We start from the raw sequence: 14,817 nt of genomic DNA on the forward strand, positions 1-14,817 counted from the left end.
CCCAGGGTCCCCCCCAGGATACCAAGCGCTCGGCAGCCCCATCGCTCTGGGCGCCCAGTTTATTTACAGCAGAGGAAGGAGCTGCTGGTGCTCCTGGGGTGTGCGGGGTGACAAAACGGTCCCACGGGCTTAATTTGGGGCTTTTCCATCCCTTAACCCCCCTGGTGCCTATGGGGCAGCTCCCCCCGCACCGTGTCCCCCGCTCTGGCCGGCGTCGCCGGGGCTGCCACCGGCACCGAGGGGGAGGTGACATCACGCTGCTCCCAATATGTCACTGCTCATCTGTCCCCTCCCCACGGGACACGGGGACACGGGGGCCGGGGCGATGCCAGGGGACGCTCGGGCTGCAGCATTCAGCCAAGGTTCCAGCGTCCCCTCCGTGTCCCCTCCGTGTCCCCTCCGTGTCCCCTCCGTGTCCCCTCCGTGTCCCATCTGCATCCCCTCCACGTCCCCAGGGTCTGGTCGCGATGCTGCAGCAGGATGGGGGGTTCAGCTCTCCCTGTCCCCCGCCAGGAGCAGCGGGCGATGCTGGTGCCGTGTCCCCATCCTGGAGATGCTGCAGTGGTGACACCAGTGTCCCCGCTCGGAGGGTGACTCTGCCCATCTGTCCCCCCAGGACTGCGGTGCCGAGCGCCGGGATGGAGCAGCAGAGCTCGCTGGACCACGGCGTCCAGATCCGCTTCATCACGGACCTGCAGGAGCCACGCAGACCCCCCCGGCCCCGCGGCAAAGCCGGCTCGTACGGCGTGGCCGTGCGGGTCCAGGGCATCGCCGGCCAGCCCTTCGTCGTCCTCAACAGCGGTGACAAGGGCAGCGACTCCTTCGGGGTGCAGATCAAGAGCAACGGCTCCTTCGCCAGCCCCCCCGCCGGCCCTCAGCCCGCCGGCTCTGATTTGGACCTGCCGGAGAACCCCTATGGCGAGCGGCCGGCGCGGCGCGGCTCAGCCCACGGCTCCTCGGATGAGGAGGGGACCCCCCGGGACCTGCGGAGGTCACAGTCCCACGGGGACCTGCTCAGGGCCACCACCGAGGAGCCCGTGGCCACCGGCGCTCCCCACACCATCCGGCACAACCGCGCTCCGGCCGTCGGGAAAAGCAGCGGCTTGGCGAACATCGCGCCGGAGCGCGGCGAAGCCTCGCGGGCCACGATCCCCTCGCCGGACACGGGCGGCGGCGACGTGGACACCGAACCGCTGGGCTCGGTGGATTCGCTCATCAGCAAGTTCGACGGGCCGGGGCCGGCGCGGGGGCGCGTGGCGCGAAGGGGCCGCGTCCCTCCCGAGCAGAGGAAGCGCTCGCAGAGCCTGGACGGCCGCGGTCAGCGCCGCGATGTGCCGGACACCGGCGGGCTGAGCGGGACCCAGCGCCGGGCCGGCAGCGTCCGCCCCACGGGGTCCCCCGAGGACACGGGGACACGGAGCCAGCGGGGGACCCGGGGAGCGGAGGAGCCGCCGGCCGAGCGGCTGCAGGTATCGGGGTTCGCGGGGGTCACAGCTCCTGGATTTGGGGGGGGACGCTGGTGTCCTCATGGGACCTGAGCTGGTTCTGGCCCTTGCGGCAGCTGAAATCCACCCCGGACCTGCTGCGGGACCAGCGGGAGGTCACCCAGCCCGGCGGCACCGAGAACCCCCAGGAGCTCATCTACGGCATCCTGAGGGAGGGGTGAGCACCCCAAAACCCCCCAAAGATCCCCCAAACCTCCCAAGAGCCCCCAAGCCCCGCAAACCCCCCAGCTCCATTCCCAAAGCAACCGGGGTCTGCGGGGCAGCGGGAGCGGAGATCGGCCAGGATTTTGGGGGAGCGAGTGGCAAAGCCCTTGGGATGTCCCCCAATCCTGTCCCCAACCACCACCTCCCCGTGTCCCCAACCACCACCTCCCCGTGTCCCCAACCTCCACCTCCCCGTGTCCCCAACCCCCTCCCCCTGTCCCCAACCACCCCCTCCCCGTGTCCCCAGCCCCCTCCCCCTGTCCCCAACCCCCTCCCCCTGTCCCCAACCACCCCCTCCCCGTGTCCCCAGCCCCCTCCCCGTGTCCCCAGCCCCCTCCCCGTGTCCCCAGCCTCCTGCCCATGTCCCCAACCTCCTCCTGCTGCCACAGGAGCAGCGAGAGCGAAATGTCCCTGAAGAGGAAAACTCTGCGGCTGCTGGAGAAGCTGCAGGAGCTGGCGGTGAGTTGGGGGGGTCACCGGTCCCTCACCCCCCCAGAGGCTCCAGCCGGGTGACCGGAGACCGAGCGGTGGCCCCGAGGGGGTCACGGTGCCCCAAACCCCCCGAGTGAGCGCAGGGGGTGTCCCCAGGTGTCCCCCAAGGCCACGACGTGTCCCCAGCCCCAGCACAGGGACCTGGCCAGGCGGGTGGAGGAGCTGCAGGAGAAGCTGGATGAGGAGACCAAGGTGACGCCGGGCAGGAGGTTGGGGACATTGGGATGGACATGGGGTGGCAGGTGACATCCCGGGGAGGGGGACACACGGTGCATCACCAAGGAGAGACCAAACCTCCTGCTGAGCGGGTTTACACCCCAAGGTGTTTCAGGGCTGCTGGGGAGGGGGACAGGGGACATTGTTGCCCAGGAGGGGACGTGACCGCTGTCCCCTCGTCCACAGCTCCGCCAGAAGCTGGAGCTGCCCGGGGAGCCGGCGAAGCTGCGAGAGGCCGAGGGCGAGAACCGGCGGCTGCGAACAGCCCTGGAGACCAAATCCCAGGAGCTGCAGAGGAGGATGCAGGAGTGAGAGCCGCGCCGGGGCTGGGGACGTCCGTCTGTCCTTGCAATGGGGCTGGGGACGTCCGTCTGTCCTTGCAATGGGGCTGGGGACGTCTGTTTGTCCTCGCAGTGGGGCTGGGGACGTCTGTTTGTCCTCGCAGTGGGGCTGGGGACGTCTGTTTGTCCTCGCAATGGGGCTGGGGACTTCTGTCTGTCTTTGTGATGGGGCTGGGGGTGTCTGTCTGTCCCTACAATGGGGCTGGGGACGTCCGTCTGTTCTTGTGATGGGGCTGGGGACATCAGTCTGCCCCCGTGACAGGGCTGGAGATGTCTGTCTGTCCTTGCAACGGGGATGGGGACGTCCATCTGTCCCCAGAACAGGGCTCCATGGTGTGGGGATGCTCGGGGAGCGCAGGGCGGGTGGCGATTGTCCTCGCTGTCCCCATCGTGGTGGATGTAGCCGGGGTCCCTGTGGCCAGCGTGTCCCCCTGAATGTCCCCGTGTCCCCGGCCAGGCTGAGCGCGGTGACAGCAGCCAAGGACCAGGCAGAGACGCGGCTGCGCCAGCACCAGGAGCAGCTGCTGGAGACGCAGCGAGAGCTCGACCGCCTGCGCCAGGACCCCGGCGCGGCCCCGGACGGCGACGCCGCGCACAAGGTAACGGCGACGGCCACGCGAGCGTCCCCCTGTGCCACCCGCCACCACCCAGCGCCGTGTCCCCGTGTCCCAGGAGCTGGCGGAGGCGCGGGAGGAGCTGGAGGAGCTGCGGGGCCGGCAGCTGCGGCTGGAGGAGCAGCTGCGGCTGCGGGAGCGCGAGCTGACGGCGCTAAAGGGCGCGCTCAAGGAGGAGGTGGCCGCGCACGACCGCGAGCTGGACCGTGTGCGGCAGCAGTGCCAGAGCGACGTGGAGACGCTGCGGCGCAGCATGGAGGACATCTCGCAGGTCTGGGGACACGGGGACCTTGGGGACATCTCACAGGTGCAGGGACATGGGGATCTTGGGGACATCTCACAGGTGCAGGGACACGGGGACATGTAGGGACATCTCGCAGGTCTGGGGACACGGGGACTTTGGGGACATCTCACAGGTGCAGGGACACGGGGACATGTAGGGACATCTCACAGGTTTGGGGACATGGGGATATATGGGGACATCTCACAGGTGCAGGGACATGGGGATCTTGGGGACATCTCACAGGTGCAGGGGCACGGGGACATGTAGGGACATCTTCCAGGTCTGGGGACATGGGGATGTGCGGGGATATCTCACAGGTCTGGGGACCTGCGGGGACATCTCACAGGTTTGGGGACATGGGGATATATGGGGACATCTCACAGGTGTGGGGACACAGGGACATCTTGCAGGTTTGGGGACATGGGGATGTTTGGACGCATCTCACAGGTGCAGGGACATGGAGACATGCAGGGACAGCTCGCAGGTCTGGGGGCACAGGGATGCGCTGGGAGGATCTTGGCACGAAGCCGCTTTTCAATGGTCCCCGAGCTGGAAATGGGGTTTGTGTCCTGCCCCAGACTCACCCCAGCGAAGCGTCCGTCTGTTCTGGCTCTTGCTGGGGACACTGGAGGGAGTGGAGACAGTTTGTAGGGGGCTCCTGGGGGGTCCCTGCCCCAGTTTGGGGATGTTAACCACAGCAGGACTTTGGTGTTGCTGGAGCATCCCAGGAAGATGCTGCTTGATGCTTTTAGGGACGTGGTTTAGTGCCAGAGTTGGGTTATGGTTGGACTCGATGATTTTGAGGGTCTCTTCCAACCAGATTGATTCCACAATTCTGTGATTCTGAGGTTCTGTGATTCCATGATTCTGTGATCCTGAAGTTCTGTGATTCTGTGATTTGGTGATTCTGAGGTTCTGTGATTCCGTGATTCTGAGGTTCTGCGATTCTGTGATTCTATGATTCTGAGGTTCCATGATTCCATGATTCTGAGGTTCCATGAGTCTGCGGTTCAGTGACTCTGAGGTTCTGTGATTCTGTGATTCTATGATTCTGAGGTTCCATGATTCCATGATTCTGAGGTTCCGTGACTCTGAGGTTCTGTGATTTGGTGATTCTGAGGTTCCGTGATTCCGTGATTCTGAGGTTCTGTGATTCTGTGATTTGGTGATTCTGAGGTTCCATGATTCCATGACTCTGCGGTTCCGTGACTCTGCGGTTCCGTGACTCTGCGGTTCCGTGACTCTGAGGTTCTGTGATTCTGTGATTCTATGATTCTGAGGTTCCATGACTCTGAGGTTCTGTGATTCCATGACTCTGAGGTTCTGCGATTCTGTGATTCTATGATTCTGAGGTTCCATGATTCCATGATTCTGAGGTTCCATGATTCCATGATTCTGAGGTTCCGTGACTCTGCGATTCCGTGACTCTGAGGTTCTGCGATTCTGTGATTTGGTGATTCTGAGGTCCTGTCCCCCAGGACCAGGCCAGCCTGGAGTCGGAGCGGCAGCGGATCAGCTCGGTGCTGCGGAACCTGCAGCGGGAGCTGGAGGAGAGCACGGAGGAGACGGGGCACTGGCGGGACCTGTTCCAGAAGAACAAGGACGAGCTCCGCGCCGCCAAGCAGGAGTGAGTGCCGGGCTGAGCTTTTGGGGGGTCCAGCCACTCGCAGGCGTCCGGCATCGTTAGTGCAGAGCTCGTTAAAATGGGTCGGCAGCCGGGATGGGGCTGGAGCGCAAGTGTGATGGGGGCGGCTGAGGGACCCAAGGAAATGGCCTCAAGTTGCACCGGGGGAGGATGAGGTTGGAAATTTGGGAGAATTTCTTCCCAAAAGGGTTGTGGGGTGTTGGAACAGGTGAAGTGCTGGAGTCACCATCCCTGGAGGGTTGAACAGACGGGGTTGAGGTTCTCAGGGACATGGGGCAGTGCCAGGGGTGGGTTATGGTTGGACTCTGTGATCTGGAGGATCTTGTCCAACCAAAATGGTTTGGAAGGGTTTGGGTTGGGAGGGACCTTCAGAGACCATCTAGTCATGGGCAGGGACATCTCCAACCAGACCAGGGACATCCAACCAGACCAGGGACATCCAACCAGACCAGGCTGCTCAGAGCCCGCTCCAGCCTGACCTTGGATGTTCTCAGGGATGGAGCATCCACCACCTCCCTGGGCAACCTGGGCCAGGGTCTCCCCACCCTCAGCATCAAAAATAGAGATTGGAGATGGGATCTTGGGAACAATTTATTCTCCAAAGGGCTGTGGGGCATTGGAACAGGCTGCCCAGGGCAGTGCTGGAGTCACCATCCCTGGAGGGGTCGGACAGACGGACATGAGGTTCTCAGGGACATTGGGTAGTGCCAGGGCTGGGTTATGATTGGACTCGATGGTCTTGATGATTTTTTCCAACCAAAATGATTCAATGATTCTCCCCCTCCCCTGGGCACGCGGGGGCTCTCGGGGCGCATGGGGACGCGGGGCGGGTTCGGTGGCCCCATCGTGCCCCTCCGCAGGCTGCTGCAGGTGAAGCTGGAGCGCGAGGAGCTGGAGGACGAGCTGCGGGAGCTGCGCGAGCGCTTGGCGGCCGCTCGCCAGGAGACGGAGCGGGCGCGGGGCAGCGCGGGGGACCCCGGCGAGCTGGACGCGCTGCGCAAGGTGGGCAAGGTGACCGCGGAGGGGACGGCGTCCGGCACCGACAGCCCCCAAAACGCCGACCTCCGCGTCCCAGGAGCTGCGGGAGGCGCGGGAGCAGCGGCGGGAGCTGGCGGAGCAGCGGCAGAGCCGCGACGAGCAGCTGCGGCAGCGGGAGCAGGAGCTGGCGGCGCTGAGGGATGAGGCGTCCGGCCGCGCCGAGGAGCTGGAGCGGCTGCGCCGGGACCTGCAGCAGCTGCGGGAGGAGCGGGACGAGGCCACCGAGGTCGGCGCGGGGACCGGGGGGAGTGGGGTCCGAGCCCAGGTTGTCCCCGCGGCTCATCCCGCGGCTGCGTCGCAGGCGAAGGCGTCGCTGGAGAGCGCGCGGGCGGCGGCGGAGCAGGCGCGGGGGGCGGCCGAGCGCGGCCGGCGGGAGCTGCAGGAGCAGAACGACGACCTGAGGAGGAAGATCCAGGGGCTGGAGGAGCAGCTGAAGGACTATGAGCGCTTGGGCGAGAGCTGGGAGGGCTCCCAGGCGCGGCTCAAGGACAAAGTCGCCAAACTGGAGGTAACCGCGGGTGCTGCTGAGCTGTTCCGCAACTGATTTAGGGAGTGGAGCATCTCCCTGCCGAGGAAAGGCTGAGGAGCTGGGGCTCTGGAGCTGGAGAAGAGGAGACTGAGGGCTGAGCTCATTCATGGGGATCAATATGGAAAGGGGGAGTGTCAGGAGGATGGAGCCAGGCTCTTCTGGGTGACAGCCAGTGACAGGACAAGGGGCAATGGGTGCAAACTGGAACACAGGAGGTTCCGCTTGAATAGGAGAAGAAACTTGTTCGCGGTGAGGGTGCCAGAGCCTGGCCCAGGCTGCCCAGGGAGGTTGTGGAGTCTCCTTCTGTGCAGACATTCCAACCCGCCTGGACACCTTCCTGTGTAACCTCAGCTGGGTGTTCCTGCTCCGGCGGGGGGGTTGCGCTGGATGAGCTTCCGAGGTCCCTTCCAACCCCTGACACTCTGTGATTCCATCATTCTGTTTGAGCAGCTTCGTCCCCCCTTGTCACCTCTCGTCACCCGTTGTCCCCGCAGGCCGAGCGCCGGCAGCTGGAGGAGTCCCTGGGGGAGGCCGGGGAGCGGGAGCGGGAGCTGTTGGCGGCGCGGCGGCAGCGGGAGGAGGCGGAGCGGGCGCTGGCGCGGCTGGCGCAGGAGCAGCAGGAGCTGCGCGCCGCGGTGCAGGACGAGCGGCGGCACAAGGAGCAGCTGCAGCGCAGCCGGGACGAGCTGGAGGAGCAGAAGCGGCTGCTCGACCGCACCACCCAGAAGCTCAACAAAGAGGTTTGGGGGACGCCCGTGCACCCCTGGGGACCCTGGCACGTGGGGTGACAAGTCTGGGGAGGCATCCGGGGTTTTGGGCACAGAGCTGGTGGCCGATCCTTCCCCCATGTCCCCAGAGGCTCCATAAAGCCACACAGTCCACAGGGATGGGTCCCCTGCTGTCCCAAGGGTGTCCCCTGCCCCTGCCCAGTCTGGTGGGGCTGCCACCCTCCCGGTGACACTCCTGAGCCCACGGGGCAGAAATGTCCCCACCTATGGGCATCTTGTCCCACCTTGGGCCCATCGGCTTGCAACAGGGTGGCCCCAGGTGTCCCTGGGTCCTGAGCTGTCCCCAACCCCTGAGCTGTCACCAGTTGTCCCCTGAGCTGTCCCCAACCCCTGAGCTGTCACCAACTGTCCCCTGCGCTCTCCCTGGGTCCTGAGCCATCCCCAGCCCCTGAGCTGTCCCCAACTGTCCCCTGAGCTGTCTCTGGGTCCTGAGCTGTCCCCAATTGTCCCCTGAGCTCTCCCTGGGTCCTGAGCCATCCCCAGCCCCCAAGCTGTCCCCAACTGTCCCCTGAGCCGTCCCCGCTCCGCGCAGCTGGAGCAGATGTCGCAGGAGTCACAGCACTCGCTGGCCGCACTGCGGGCGCAGCTGGACGAGTTCCGCGACAAGTCGCGCAAGGAGCTGGCGGATGTGCAGAAACAAGCCCAGGACCGCGGCGCCGAGCTGGAGAGCGCACGGCTCGGCACGGGGCGGCTGCAGGACGAGGTGGGTCCCCGCGATGTGCCCTCCTGGGGCAAGTGTAGAGTGTTGTGTCTGGGCAGGAACAACCCCAGGTTTCAGTGTAAGTTGGGGAATGAGCTGTTGGAGAGCAGTGAAAAGGGAGCTGGGGGTGCTGGGGGACAGCGGGGTGACCATGAGCCAGCACTGGGCCCTTGTGGCCAGGAAGGCCAGTGGGACCTGGGGGGGATTAGAAGGGGGGTGGTCAGCAGGTCCAGAGAGATTCTCCTCCTCTCTACTCTGCCCTTGAAAAAAGGGTTTAGTTCAGATACTATCAGGATACACTTGGGGAACATATATATATAAAATATAAACAACCATTGCACCCTGAGAATGGCCGATCTTGGAAGCTAAGCAGGGTCAGGCCCGGTTAGTCCTTGGATGGGTGACCAACTGGGAATGCTGGGTGCTGTGGGCTGAGCCAGCACTGGGCCCTTGTGGCCAGGAAGGCCAATGGGACCTGGGGGGATTAGAGGGGGGTGGTCAGTAGGTCAGAGAGGTTCTGCTGCCCCTCTGCTCTGCCCTGGGGAGGCCGCAGCTGGAATATTGTGCCCAGTTCTGGGCCCCTCAGCTCCAGCAGGACAGGGAACTGCTGGAGAGAGTCCAGCGCAGCCACCAAGATGCTGGAGGGAGTGGAGCATCTCCCTGCCGAGGAAAGGCTGAGGAGCTGGGGCTCTGGAGCTGGAGAAGAGGAGACTGAGGGCTGAGCTCATTCATGGGGATCAATATGGAAAGGGGGAGTGTCAGGAGGATGGAGCCAGGCTCTTCTGGGTGACAGCCAGTGACAGGACAAGGGGCAATGGGTGCAAACTGGAACACAGGAGGTTCCGCTTGAATAGGAGAAGAAACTTGTTCGCGGTGAGGGTGCCAGAGCCTGGCCCAGGCTGCCCAGGGAGGTTGTGGAGTCTCCTTCTGTGCAGACATTCCAACCCGCCTGGACACCTTCCTGTGTAACCTCAGCTGGGTGTTCCTGCTCCGGCGGGGGGGTTGCACTGGGTGAGCTTTCCAGGTCCCTTCCAACCCCTGATGTTCGGCGGTTCGGTGACCCTGTGCCGTCGCTCTGCCGCAGGTGGCACGGCTGAAGCAGGCGCTGCAGGAGCAGCAGGCGCAGCGGGACAGCGCGCAGCTGGACAAGGAGCTGCTGCTGCAGCGGCTGCAGGGGCTGGAGCAGGAGCTGGAGAAGCGGCAGCGCGGGCAGGACGAGCGCTCGCGGCACGCCAGGGCGATGGAGGTGGGGACGGCACCCCCAAATCCCCTGCACCCCCAAATCTCCCTGCACCCCAACCACCTGCTCCCTGAAACCCCCTGCACCCCCAGATCCCCTGCACCCCAACCACATGCTCCCTGAAACTCCCTGCACCCCCAGATCCCCTGCACCCCCAAATCCCCTGCAGCCCAACCACCTGCTCCCTGAAACTCCCTGCACCCCAAATCTCCCTGCACCCCCAAATCCCCTGCAGCCCAACCACCTGCTCCCTGAAACTCCCTGCACCCCAGATCCCCTGCACCCTGAACTGCCTGCACCCCCAAATCCCCTGCACCCCCAGATCCCCTGCACCCCAACCACCTGCTCCCTGAAACTCCCTGCACCCCAGATCCCCTGCACCCCCAAATCCCCTGCACCCCAAACTGCCTGCACCCCCAAATCCCCTGCACCCCAACCACCCGCTCCGTGAAATCTCCCTGCACCCCAAATCTCCCTGCACCCCAGATCCCCTGCACCCCCAAATCCCCTGCACCCCAAACTGCCTGCACCCCCAAATCCCCTGCACCCCAACCACCCGCTCCGTGAAATCTCCCTGCACCCCCAAATCCCCTGCACCCCCAAATCCCCTGCACCCCGAACTGCCTGCACCCCCAAATCCCCTGCACCCCAACCACCCGCTCCGTGAAATCTCCCTGCACCCCCAAATCTCCCTGCACCCCCAAATCCCCTGCACCCCGAACTGCCTGCACCCCCAAATCCCCCGCACCCCGTCCCTGTGGTGCTGCGTCTGGACAGCGCAGGGCAGAGCTCGCCCGGCGTCCTCCAGGAGGAGTTTGGCACCGCTCAGATTGATGTTTAGATAGTCGTATTTAGAGATTTCTATTTCTATTTTTTCTATTTCTTCTGTTTCTATTTCTACTTTCTTCTTTTTTCCCCTTTTCCCTTCTTTTTTCCCCTTTTCCCTTCTTTTTTCCCCTTTTCCCTTCTTTTTTCCCCTTTTCCCTTCTTTTTTCCCCTTTTTCGTTTTTGTTTTTTTTCTCTTTTTTCTCTGTTTTCTGTTTTCTTTTTTCTTTTTTCCCGTTTTTCTGTTTTCTTTTTTCTTTTTTCCCTTTTTCTCTATTTTTTTTCCTATTTCTTCTATTTTTTCAATTTCTATTTCTATTTTTTCTATTTCCATTTCTATACCTATTCTTTCCATTCTTCCTATTCTTTCTATTCTTCCTACTTCTATTCTTCCCATTTCTCTTCATCAACCGCCAGCCCAGCCGCCCATGTCCCAGCTCCGTCCATTGTCCCCAGGGGGGTCGTTCCCCCCCCATGGCCGGTGGGTGCACAGGGTGGGGGTCCCATCCCACCCCCCCCCAGGTGTCCCCAGCCCCTCCTGTCCCCCGTGTCCCCCCCGGGTCCCCCAAGCTCAGCTGACCCCCCATGTGGGTGCAGGAGAAGGCGAAGCAGCTGGAGGAGGAGCTGGAGGAGGAGAGGGCGACGGTGGAGCTGCTGACGGAGCGGGTGACGCGCGGCAGGGACCAGGTACGGACGGGGTGCCCCCCAAACCCAGGGGTGCCCCCCAAACCCGGGGGTGCCGCGGCGGAACCCGCCGGCTCTGGGCAAACGGCACCGGGAACCCCCATCCTCGGGTACAACCGGAGTTCAAACCCCCTTAATGAGTCGTTTAAAAAAAACCCAAAAACATGAATGAACCAACCAAGCGAACAAAAGCCAGAAAGAAAAAGCAAAGCGAAGCAAAACAAAAAAAGGAAAAAAGAAATCCCGGCGATTACAGGGTGAGGTTTGTGTTTGTGCAGGAACTCGGGGTGTAAATCGCCCGCATCTCGGGCTCTCCCCTCCCTATTAACCCACCTGCTAATTACCTTCAAAGCCGGAGCCGCTGGCTGAGCTCCGCGCGGGCGGGAGCTGCCGGCACTGGGATTTACTGGGGTTTACTGGGATCCCAGGACCTGCCGGTGCTGGGATTTACTGGGATCCCAGGACCTGACAGCACTGGGATTTACTGGGATTTACTGGGATCTCAGGACCTGGCAGCACCGGGATTTACTGGGATCCCAGGGTGGCAACTGGGATTTACTGGTATTTACTGGGATCCCAGGACCTGGTGGCACTGGGATTTACTGGGATCCCAGGATCTGGCAGCACTGGGATTTACTGGGATCCTGGACCCGGTAGCACTGGGATTTACTGGGATTTACTGGGATCCCAGGATCTGGTGGCACTGGGATTTACTGGGATCCCAGGATCTGGCAGCACTGGGATTTACTGGGATCCTGGGACCCGGTAGCACTGGGATTTACTGGGATCCCAGGATCTGGCAGCACTGGGATTTACTGGGATCCTGGGACCCGGCAGCACTGAGATTTACTGGGATCCCAGAGCGGCACCAGGATCCATCGCGGATCAAACCCCTTCTCGCCCCGCGGTGCCGGCAGAGCTGCCAACGCCGCCGGCTTCCCCGTCCCAGTCCGACCAGTTTAAACGCCCCAGTGGAGAAAAAGCTGCAGCGCTGGTCTCCGGGGCCGCTCGCCAGAATTCACCTGGGAAAGAACCAAACTCCTCTCGTTGGGGGTTTTTGGCGCTGCCGGTGCACCCAGCGCTCTGTCGGTGGCACCGCGTCCTTGTCCCCAGCTGGACCAGCTGCGTGCGGAGCTGCTGCAGGAACGATCCGGGCGCCAGGACCTGGAGTGCGACAAGGTCTCTCTGGAGCGGCAGGTGAGGGGACACGTCGTGCCGGGGCGCGGGGACGGCGGCCGTTGTCACCCCCCCCGGCCGGCGCGCCGCCGCGGAACGGCGAGAGGAGCCGCGTTCCGGCGTGGTTTTGGGGCAGAAGTGGCTTTTTTTTTTTTTTTTGGCTAATGAGCAGAAATAGAGGAGCCGAGTTGGGGACGAGCATCGCGGAGCCGGCCGCGGCCCCCGGGTCTCGGGTCTCGCCTCGTGTGCCGGCGGGTGCCAGCGCCTAATTGCCGTTATATAACCCGGCTCGTTACGGCTCCTCCTTGGGAAATGGGTTTCGGGGCCCTGACTCACCACTCGGGTTTACATAAGGGCGGCTCGGAGCCAGGAGCCCCGCGGGGTGACGGGGGCGGCTTTGGGGTGTCCCCTCCGCCCCGGGAGCTCTGTGGGGTGACGGGGACGGTTTTTGGTGTCCCCTCCCCGCAGAACAAGGAGCTGAAGAGCCGCTTGGCCAGTGCCGAGGGGCTGCAGAGACCCAGCGGCCACGTGCCGCAGCTGGAGGCGCGGGTGCAGGAGCTGCAGGAGCGGCTGCAGGCGGAGGAGAGGTGCCGTCCCCCGTGTCCCCCGTGTCCCCCGTGTCCCCCGGAGCCTTCGGCCCCGCCAGGGACCAGCCAACCCGTGGCTTTGCCGCAGGGAGAAGAGCGCCCTGCTGTCCTCCAACCGCAAGCTGGAGCGGAAGGTGAAGGAGCTGAGCATCCAGATCGAGGACGAGCGACAGCACGTCAGCGACCAAAAGGACCAGGTTGGGGACAACGGGGGGACACGGGGACCCGGCCAGGGGACCCCGGGGACGCTCGTCACTCGTGTCGCGTGTCCGCAGCTGAGCCTGCGGGTGAAGGCGCTGAAGCGGCAGGTGGACGAGGCGGAGGAGGAGATCGAGCGGCTGGAGGGGGCGCGGAAAAAGGCGCAGCGGGAGCTGGAGGAGCAGCAGGAGCTCAACGAGCAGCTGCAGACCCGCGTCACGGCGCTGGAGAAGGAGGCTTGGTAGGGGATGCTGGGCTGGGGGCGGGGGGGGTGGGTCGCAGCCCTGTCCCCAGCGCCGGGGGTGACCCCTCTTGTCCCTCCCCAGGCGCAAAGCCGCCCGCTCGGCAGCCGATTCGTCCCTGCGCGACCAGCAGCTGAGCTCGGACGAGGAGTCCGACAGCGCCTACGGCCCGTCCTCCATCGCCTCGCTGCTCAACGAGCCCACCCTGCAGACCAGCTCCTGCTGACCCCCCGGCCAGGGACTGAACCTCTCCTGCAAGCAGCGGCGGTGCCAGAAAAACGCCGACCCTCCCCGCTGCCGGCCGGCATCTTCGTCTCCGTACGGGTCTCAGGGTGTGTTTGTGCCGGGGGGAGCTGCTCCCCACGGCCACCGTCCCCCCCGGGTCACCAGGTCCCCGTGGGGGCAGCCGGAGGGGCTGGGGGCCCCCCCGGGTTGTGTTTATGTGTCCCCCTCTCCGTCCCCCGCGGCCCTTGGCCCCCTCGAGTGCAGTTTGAAATAAAATCCGGCGTTTTGGCGCCCGTGGCTCGTCGTGCGTGGCACCGGGCTCCTTCCCCGCTCCGCTGGATCTGGCCTGGAGATAAATCTTCGTTATCACTAATTAACGAGGATGGGAGCCTTGCCAGCTGCTAATTAGCGCCATTGCGGTGATTGGCAGGTGGTTACCGCCGTTCCCCTCCGTGGCCTCGAGCGGGGCTGGGACGGTGCCCGGGGACCCGGCCAGTCCTGGCCCTGCTGCCTCAGTTTCCCCTCCCGTGCCCTGGTGATGTTTAACCCGGACGGAGCCAGCGGGGAGGGACACGGTGACAGCGGCAGGGACAAACCCGTCCCCTCTGCGGCCAGCGCTGCCCGCGTCCCCGCGTCACCACCGCCGAGGGCCGTGCCAGGCTCGGCGTGCCCGGCACCCCCGGCGTCCCCCCCCGCGGCCAAACCAGCCCGGCACAACCGGTTCTGCCCCCGGCTCCTCCCGGACACGCGTGTCGCAGCCGAGGTCAACCGCTGTCCCCACCCTGTGCCTCAGTTTCCCCAGCGGCTGCTCGGCCCCACGAGGCTGCCGGGGCCCCGCTGTGCCTCGGTTTCCCCCGCGGGCACGGCGGTGATGGGGTGGGGGGCCCTGGGGTGCGTCCTCCAGCCTGCAGAACATCCCAAACCCCCCCGGGACAGGGTGTCCCCACCCCGGGGCTGGAGCGTGTCCCCAGCGCTGGGCCGGCCGTGAACCTGAGGCCGGGTGAGCTCATCACACCGGTATGTGGCAATCAGTGCCACAGGCGGCTGGCACACCCGGGCCACCGGCGCGGCACGGGGACGGGGCGGGGGCTGCGGCACCCAGCGGGCTCAGCCCCGGTGACCCCACGGCTCTGGGTGATGACACCCCCGGGTGTTGGGGGACAGGGGAACAGCCCCAGCGACGCAAGTTTGGCACAGCCCTGGCATTATTTGGCACGGGTTTTGCACAGTTTTTGCACAGTTTGGCACAGTTTTGGCATGAGTCTTGCATGGGCTTTCCACAGTT

General features: G+C 64.3%; 1 protein-coding gene across 1 annotated transcript; it reads left to right on the forward strand.

Moving 5' to 3' along the window:
• The first annotated feature begins 638 nt into the window (after positions 1-638).
• CGN (cingulin) lies at positions 639-13,612 on the forward strand. The gene is made up of 20 exons (XM_065653604.1): positions 639-1,469; positions 1,562-1,662; positions 2,099-2,168; positions 2,298-2,393; positions 2,604-2,725; positions 3,216-3,357; positions 3,431-3,643; positions 5,134-5,282; positions 6,161-6,302; positions 6,376-6,564; positions 6,640-6,846; positions 7,362-7,607; positions 8,188-8,358; positions 9,440-9,601; positions 11,018-11,107; positions 12,218-12,301; positions 12,749-12,867; positions 12,956-13,064; positions 13,143-13,306; positions 13,392-13,612. Exons 1-20 carry the CDS (start codon positions 639-641, stop codon positions 13,531-13,533), a joined length of 3,549 nt encoding a protein of 1,182 aa, XP_065509676.1. The 3' UTR covers positions 13,534-13,612.
• Positions 13,613-14,817: the final 1,205 nt, after the last annotated feature.

The sequence above is a fragment of the Caloenas nicobarica genome, chromosome 31 (assembly GCF_036013445.1).
Source record: "Caloenas nicobarica isolate bCalNic1 chromosome 31, bCalNic1.hap1, whole genome shotgun sequence".
Lineage (NCBI taxonomy): Eukaryota > Metazoa > Chordata > Aves > Columbiformes > Columbidae > Caloenas > Caloenas nicobarica.